Source organism: Sinocyclocheilus rhinocerous, unplaced genomic scaffold (genome assembly GCF_001515625.1).
Source record: "Sinocyclocheilus rhinocerous isolate Xijiao unplaced genomic scaffold, SAMN03320098_v1.1 scaffold2214, whole genome shotgun sequence".
NCBI lineage: Eukaryota > Metazoa > Chordata > Actinopteri > Cypriniformes > Cyprinidae > Sinocyclocheilus > Sinocyclocheilus rhinocerous.
Window position 1 is genome coordinate 166,194 of NW_015636528.1, and position 9,242 is coordinate 175,435.

Here is a 9,242-nt window from a genome sequence, read left to right on the forward strand (position 1 = left end):
AGAGAAAGGAAAAATTTAAATCGCATCATATGACCCCTTAAGAATTAAAGGCAGACATGTGATGTTTTAAAATTTATAAAACAATGTATTTTTGTCAAAACCTTTGTTATTTGAAGTGTAAAGTTGTTTAAATGGTAATTTTACGGTTTAGGAGCGCTACTACACACATTCAGTCTCATTTCATTGAATTATTATTTAGAAAAGTGGTAGTAAGTAACCACGTCCATGTGCGACTCTCATGCCTGTCCAACAGATGTCGTTGCCGCTTAATTTACTAAATTCTACTACGACGAAGGCTTAGCCAGAGACCTTCAGAAGTCGCATAACTTCATTAATATTCATAAGCCGAGTCATCATTCGCTAGCTGACATCCGCCCACACACTAGCGTCTGCTCTGCAGCGAATCAGGAAGGCTTACTGGGCGAACATCGCTTTGCGTAATTAATATTCATGAGCTACGCCGTCACCATAGTAGGGTTCGAAAGGTCGCTCCAGGGAGGCCACGTGATGTGGCGCTGCGCGCTTCCTGTCTGCGTAGAGCCGCCGAGAGATCCCCATCTACCCCCGGAGTCCACTGCAGCGTCTGTCCCCGGCGTCGGACGGTCAAAAACCCACAGATTTGCCCATCATGGCTGTGAACCTGAGCAAAAACGGCCCAGCTCTTACCGCGGCCTATAAGGAGGTGGTGGATGAGAAGTCGGAGACTAACTGGTGAGTAGTGACTCAAGGGTAGTGTCTCTGTTACACTCACTGACATCCTCATGTTTAGCATGTTAGCAGCTCCTTTGGCGTTTTATTCGCCCTGCTTGTGTTTATCATCACAACATATAAGTCCTCATTTGAATCAATGCAATGACCGTTTATGATGTTAGCGAGATCACTGCACTTTATCCGTGTGCCCTCATCCATTCACACCTCATGCACAAAAACACTGAATCTTCCAGAAATGTTTTTCAACTGTTGCTCACTTGCCAGCGATGAACGTTTATATTAAATTATGCACATGCTCTGACCTCAGTGCAGTGTTGCTTTGCATGCTTGCACGTATGAGATCAGTTCATAAGCATCCCAACTTCTGGAGAACATGGGGTTTGAGAAGTGTACTCGTGTTGAACCACTCCTACCTCCTTATTTTCCTGTAGTTTTTGTCCATATATGGCTGCTGGGTTGACAGACCCTGCCTACTGTTTGTGACTCAATTTGCATCCAATCTCATTGTCTTGTAATCCAAAATAATTGCTCTTTGTAGTCAGAATATTACCTCACAAGTAAGAGTGTTAATGCCAGTTGTATAGAGAACAGTAAGAGACTTCCTCTGTCTTGTACAAGTGGTGTCTCGTCATACGGAAATTATATTAATGTTTGACCAGGTTGACACCAGGCCAAAGTCCTGTAGCTTTGCACCTTGAAGTGTAAGTGAGTTTCGGTTTCAAGAAGTGGAAATGAGGACGAGATTGGTTGGACGCTCTTGAGAGACGGCTGTTTGAGTTGGGTCATGAACGCTTCAGAAATGAAGAGTGATTATAAATGGCCTACATTAATTACACTCCTCATCCTACCCAGAGATTTGACATCATTTGAGGAAAATCACACAAATACAGACACTCGAGAATAACATGTACATTACCGTTCAAACATTTCGGGCCAGTGTGATTTTTTTAAAGGGGTCATATGATGTTGCTAAAAAGAACATTATGTTGTGTATTTGGTGTAATGAAATGTGTTTATGCGGTTTAAGGTTAAAAAAACACATTATTTTCCACATACTGTACATTATTGTTTCCGAACAAGTGTTGTAAATACAACTTAACTCTAGGCATGACGAAGCAGATATCGTCCTCTTTTGGAAGACCAAACAAAGTAGTTTCGCTTTCACAACGAAACACACAGTGTCTTCACGACATGGCAGCGGCGGCAGCAACAATACTACAGCGAGAATAAAAGTTACGCCTTCTTTCTTTGCGTGAACATTTGGGCGGCGTTATGCAAATCTTCCCACACAGTGACGTAGACATGTGGGGGCATGTTAGAACGAGCCGTTTTAGGTAGGCGTGGTTGACTCTTAACTTTTATAAAGAATATCTCTTTGGATTTGAGACTTTAGTCTTTGCAACTTTACAGATCTTCTTTATGCACCAAGAGCTTGTAACACTCCAAAGAGAAAGGAAAACTTGAAATCGCATCATATGACCCCTTTAAAGGAATTACTTTTATTTTTTTGTAATTTAATTACTTATTACTTTTAATACTTTTATTTAACAGGGATGCATTAAATTGATCAAAAGTGACCGTAAAGACTTTTATAATTCAACATATTAGTAATTTCAACAAAATAATAAGCCATGATTAGAAGAAATGTTTCTGAGCATTAAGTCAGCATATTAGAATGATGGCATACTGGAGTAATGATGCTGAAAATCCAGTTTTGCATCACAGGTAGGGATGTAACGATTAACCGCAAGCCGGTTGAAAATCGATTCAAATATGTGACGATTCAAATCGGTTGAGATGCTAAACAAATCGCGATTCATTTAGGGGTAGGAGTTTATGAGTGAATCGTTACATCCCTAATCACAGGAATAAATTGCATTTTAAAAATATATTAAAACCATTATTTTAAATTGTAATAATATTTAACAATATTACTATTTTACTGTATTTTGCAGCCTCGGTAAGCATAAGGTACTTCTTTCAAAAACATGACAAAATCTCTGTAGTTACTGTTGTTTTTTTCTCATTTATCTGACACTTTTTGTCACTTTAGATTTATGCTGTTATTTGGTATGATTTGTACTTTTTTTTTTGGCGGCTTAAACATGGACCACATCATATTGTGCTGATGTGCCAGTAAAAAGAAGTGTTACTTCATCTCAAAAATGTACTTAATATTTTTTTAAAGAGAATTCAGTAAGTACTGTTTATATCTATTTTTCTGTCATTCAATTGTATTAATTTATCTACAGTTGGGATTTTAAACTACGTTTTAACCCATATAATTCAATAAATAAACCGGGCTTTTTACTAAAAAAAAAAAAGTAAATAAAATGAAAGAAAAGTTATGCAAAATGATTTAGAAATTTTTGTTTCAATTGTTCCTTTGGTACATTTTAAAATCATGCTGCAGCTGGATAAACATCAAATCGAACTCTTTTGTGCTTATAATTTACTGAATTTTGTCATATAAAATTAGACGCATTTTTACTGTTGACTTGCTGTTGGATTATTGAACGTCATCGTTGGTTCTCCCTGGTCTATATGAAATTGGTATTTTAAAAAAAAAAAACCTGTCAAGCACAGCTTGAGATTGGTTTGTGCACAGATGGAGGAGTTTATGATGGGGATAGATATTGCATCTGCATTTTTGCTGTTAAAGAGGGTATTTTGACAGACGAAATGTCACAAAATCAACAGTTTTGATGAGTTATCATAAATCTCCGGAAGGAACAGGCTCGACCTAACATTTCCTTTTAAAGAAACAGCTCTGTCTTAACAATTGTGACTTCAATTTCCATATCAAACCACAACAGAGCATGAATGTCACAGGATGATCTGACCTGTGCGATCTTCTAGAAATAAGACTGCTGCAGTTCTTATTCCTCATTACAATACAGCACTTCCTATTTCAGACTTCTGTTGACTTGGGCTCTGTGTTTCAAAGAGGAAGTTGACACAGCTTCCTTGCTCTAAAAGTGTCTTTGTTTAGAGAGAATCAGAACTGAGTTCACACACAGAGTGTCACCTCAGTATCTACTGGAACGATTACCAACGTTCTTTAAAATGTCATCTTTTATGTTCTGCAGAAGAAAGAATCTCATACAGGTTTGGAACGCCATGAGGGTGAATAATGATGACAGAAAATAAATTTTTTGGTGAACCCTCCCTTTAAGATTTGGGAAGTTCGATATTGGAACCGAAATACAAACTAAATTCACAACGGTTACTAAACGGATAAGATAGAAGTCTGATTTAGGACACCAAACTGGTTTGATTTCCAGGTAATGCAAGAACTGATAAAAACAGATACCTTCAATGCACTGTAAGTCACTTTAGATAAAAGCTTGCGCCAAATATATAAATTCAATGTATGTGTCGTAATGTAATAACTTGCTCCACCTCAGAAAATGACTTTCCTTTCTGGCTGACATTGAATGCCAGAGCCGTGTTGCCCTCAGTCTTCAGTGACCTGGCTGTTTAACGCTTATGTAATGCATTTTTTACTGTTGGCTGTTGGATTATTGAACGTCATCGTTGGTTCTCCCTGGTCTATATGAAATTGGTATTTAAAAAAAAAAAACCTGTCAAGCACAGCTTGAGATTGGTTTGTGCACAGATGGAGGAGTTTATGATGGGGATAGATATTGCATCTGCATTTTTGCTGTTAAAGAGGGTATTTTGACAGACGAAATGTCACAAAATCAACAGTTTTGATGAGTTATCATAAATCTCCGGAAGGAACAGGCTCGACCTAACATTTCCTTTTAAAGAAACAGCTCTGTCTTAACAATTGTGACTTCAATTTCCATATCAAACCACAACAGAGCATGAATGTCACAGGATGATCTGACCTGTGCGATCTTCTAGAAATAAGACTGCTGCAGTTCTTATTCCTCATTACAATACAGCACTTCCTATTTCAGACTTCTGTTGACTTGGGCTCTGTGTTTCAAAGAGGAAGTTGACACAGCTTCCTTGCTCTAAAAGTGTCTTTGTTTAGAGAGAATCAGAACTGAGTTCACACACAGAGTGTCACCTCAGTATCTACTGGAACGATTACCAACGTTCTTTAAAATGTCATCTTTTATGTTCTGCAGAAGAAAGAATCTCATACAGGTTTGGAACGCCATGAGGGTGAATAATGATGACAGAAAATAAATTTTTTGGTGAACCCTCCCTTTAAGATTTGGGAAGTTCGATATTGGAACCGAAATACAAACTAAATTCACAACGGTTACTAAACGGATAAGATAGAAGTCTGATTTAGGACACCAAACTGGTTTGATTTCCAGGTAATGCAAGAACTGATAAAAACAGATACCTTCAATGCACTGTAAGTCACTTTAGATAAAAGCTTGCGCCAAATATATAAATTCAATGTATGTGTCGTAATGTAATAACTTGCTCCACCTCAGAAAATGACTTTCCTTTCTGGCTGACATTGAATGCCAGAGCCGTGTTGCCCTCAGTCTTCAGTGACCTGGCTGTTTAACGCTTATGTAATGCATTTGATGTCTCTGCAGGGCTCTCTTGACCTATGAGGGGAACACCAATGACATCAGGCTGGCAGAGAAAGGAGGTGGGTTTTCTTGATCATGTGGAGACTCATTTAGTGAATTACAGTTCATGTGGTATGTATTGTGTAAGAAAGTGTTTTAAGCAAACAGTGTCAGAGTACGTCCATCATTAGCCTGCGGCTATTATTTTGCAGTACAGTGTGTTCTTTGTATTAATTACATGAACGGTCCACTGAACCGGCAGACTGTCAAGGACAGGCCAAGATTCATTCAAAGTTCTTCCTACATGTGTGAAGGAAACTGAGAATAAACATTGATTTTAACCTTGGTAAAAGAATGTTATGTGCTAATATCACTAATGCACAGCCTCTGAGTTTATAACCCATCACTGCAACAGTGAAATGATAAAAGACGCCAATGAATAATAAAAAATCTTTATTAATCATAGTATCTTTATTTATAGATTAATATACTTATAATATACTATTAAGTAATAAATTGGGATTCCCAAACTTTTCTTGTAAGCCCTTTGACATGAACTATTTATTTGAAGTACCGTGAGAGTATTTTCTGTTAATATTTAAATAACCCTGGCCTAATTAAAAGGCACTGGTTTTAACTGGTTTCAGCTCATAATGCATGCAAAATCTGCATATGATGTTTGCATTCCTGAGTCTCTTTGGACCCAGTGGAACATAAGCTTTTAATATACATATATATATATATATATATACATACATGCACATACACACACACACACACACACACATATATATATACATATGTGTGTGTGTTTGTATGTGTGTGTATATATATATATATATGTATGTATATATGTATATGTGTGCGTGTGTGTATTCAACTAAAACCATATTGTTTTGGATCATCAACAAAAATGTCAAAGTTTTGCATAGAACTATGTTATTACCATGTTATTACTTCATTTACCTAACAAAATTCTTCTGAAATTCTTAAGGAATTTACAGTTTTAGAGAAAAAAAACGACGCAAGAAAATATTTATGCAATATTCTTGACATAATGTATTATTATATTAAATCTATAAGAACATACAATGCAAGAATTAGCAGTATCAAGTATAAAATTTATTTGAACTTAACAGTCCAACAACATATTTATGAATGATTTCAGAAAATATATATTTCTTTTACTTGCATAAACTTTTACTTTTTCAAGTGAAAAAAATGGAATGGTTCATCAGTAGGTGTGCATATTCAGCCCTGAAAGTATGTGTGAGATATGGGACAAGGGCTAAATGTATCTTTTAAAATTATTTTGAGACAAATTTAACTCCTAGATCAATAAATATCTGGCTCACCCAGTTAAATTAGGGGCAGATTTATTGTTTTATATAGCTATTTAAATTATCTTAAAGATTTTGCATCAAAACTTGAGTTCATTAGTGATTGTAGTAGGATAGCATCATGATTTTCTTGTTTTCTGTGAGTGTGTATTAAGTGTGTGTGTGTGTGTGTGTGTGTTTTCAGAGGGTGGTCTGGAGGAGTTGGTCGAGGAGATGAACAGCGGGAAGGTGATGTACGCTTTCTGCCGTGTTAAAGACCCCAACTCCGGCCTTCCCAAATACGTCCTCATCAACTGGGTGGGTTTTTCCTTCCTTTCCTTCTGTAACTCATCACTGTCTAGAACCACAGAGGTGCCCTTAGGATTTACTGACCCTATTGCCCTAGTAAAGTGCCTCTGTCAAATGTATTTATGAATCAGATTAGCTCCTATTCACCAAATCCGATATAAAAAAATTCATCAGGACTAAACATGATGGTATATTTTATTTATTCACACGATTATCTTAAAATGGGTATTGCCACTTGGTTATTTGATATATAAACTATTTTTTACTGTTATATAACTATATTGTGATAAATGGCATTACCGTAATGTAAAATAAATATGATAATATTTTGGTCATCATCCACCCTTAACATGCATGTTTGCAGCCATGTTTTGTTCTAGTTAACAGGTATTGACATTTCTTTTTTCATTTTTTTCAGACCGGTGAGGGTGTTAAAGATGCCAGAAAAGGCCAGTGTGCGAGCCATGTGAGCTCCATGGCCAACTTCCTTAAGGTAACTGTACTATTTTGTTGTTCTTTTCAGTGTGTGAGTATTGTGAACAGTGTGATTGAGTTAACGGTCTGTGAACTCTGACTATGACTCACAGAGCTAGACGCTCACAACAGGATATGACATCATGGGCTATATCCAGACACATTTGGTTTGGCTTTGTTGGTAGTTATGCAGAGCGTGACAACATCCGACCACAAGCTTTCACTGTGTCTAAAAAAGAATTATGGCTGTCCAAATTTAAAGCAGAAATTAACTTTCCCATTAAGGGGTGATATTTACCAACTTAAATTGATTTATATGAGCTTTTTACCTTTTATAATGGCATTTTTAACTTTAATTAAATGTATGCATCTTTCATGTTAAATTCTTAAAGTGAATCAATCAGAATAATACACCATAGGGCTGTTATCAATTAAATGAAATCAGTATCAACAAAATCCATCTTTGCACAAGAAACAGACTTGTTTAATGCAGCTCAGAGGCATTTACACTGCGATTACATTTTCTTTAGTAATGTTATGAGATTCATTTTTTTAATGAAATTGTTAATGTAGAAATATAAAATATGGAAAAAACTTACATTAATTTTTTTAATATGAAACAAACAGCTGATTATTCAGAAATGAAGCAAGTAACTATTCACAAATGAGTCATTGAATAACTCCCCTAACCTATTTGTTTAAAAACTTCTGTGTTCTGCTGTGGCTTCGGTTGGAACTGTTGGCAAAATACAGATAACGCTGACAGTATTTTGTCTAAAATGTAAATTAATATTAACACTTAATATCAACTTCCTGTTTATTAGGAGCTGGGTGATGCATCAATTATTAACCATATTATCATGGTAATCACTAAAAAAATTACTGAATATCATTAATATCGAATATTGTTTTTTTTTTTGTTATATTTTATGGCCTTTTATGCTTTATTGGATAGGAGAGTAGAGAAATGACAGGAAAGTATTGGGCGGAGAGAGAGGAGCGGGATCGGCAAAGGACCTCGAGATGGGATTCGAACTCGGGTCGCCGCAAGCACTGTTGCGCTATACGTCGGCGCACTAATCGCGAGGCTGTCGGCCCGGACGAATATCGAATATTGTTGAAAATTAAGATTAATGTGCCAAAGACCACACCAATTGCTGGTTTCACTCCACCTTCTCCACCGTTATGTCTCTCGAGTAGTACAAAGCGTAACTCGTCATTATCAATGTCGACAGCAAGCGACATGGGTGTGGAAGAAGAATTACTCCCCATAAAGTCATCACACAGAGCATGTCTTAACCTTCTCTTCGGTCACTTTTGACAGAAAAAAATTCTGTTTTGAATTTTTTAAAATCACAGCTTAATCGGAATGATTTACCTTTATTTAACCAGGAAATTAAAAACTCTTGAGATTTAAAATCTCATTTACAAGAGGGTCCTGGCCAAGATAGGCAGCACATTTAGTTACACATAAAACAAGCTTTATCTACAAATCTGCCACAATGCAGAAAAAAAGTACACCGCAATGACGGGATGAAACTCTAAAACATCTAGAATGCAAAACCAACACATCCACTCACACACACAAGCGTACACACACACTTATACACACACACACCTATGAACTGGTGTGACTGTAACATAGCAAATATGTAAAATAAAAGCAATAATTCAACTACAATGCAGTAAAAAAGTGGACAGCAAGGATGGGGTTACTCTCTAAAACATCAAGAGTTTTAGAGTGTAACAGACACATCCACACACACGCACATGCATACACAACTATACACACTCAAATGAATTGGTATGGCTATAACCATATAGCCAAAACGAGTCAGACAACTGAAATAAGAGGTTGAAATCAGATCAGACCCAGAAGGATTAAGCTCTGATAAAACATTCATTTTCATTTTTATTACATTTTTAT

The 9,242-nt window shown here is 36.4% G+C and overlaps 1 protein-coding gene across 10 annotated transcripts in view; it reads left to right on the forward strand.

Annotated features, from left to right (window-relative positions):
- The first annotated feature begins 470 nt into the window (after nucleotides 1-470).
- Nucleotides 471-9,242, forward strand: part of LOC107747794 (drebrin-like protein B) — a 26,300-nt gene continuing 17,528 nt past the window's right edge. For 9 of the 10 annotated variants that reach the window (XM_016562383.1, XM_016562390.1, XM_016562384.1 and 6 more), the window contains exons 1-4: nucleotides 471-711; nucleotides 5,238-5,293; nucleotides 6,738-6,850; nucleotides 7,260-7,334. In XM_016562383.1, the coding sequence (XP_016417869.1) occupies nucleotides 629-711; nucleotides 5,238-5,293; nucleotides 6,738-6,850; nucleotides 7,260-7,334 (327 nt within the window). In that variant the 5' untranslated portion in view covers nucleotides 471-628. The remainder of the gene's footprint in view (nucleotides 712-5,237; nucleotides 5,294-6,737; nucleotides 6,851-7,259; nucleotides 7,335-9,242) is intronic. The other variant, XM_016562391.1, reaches the window with a different exon arrangement.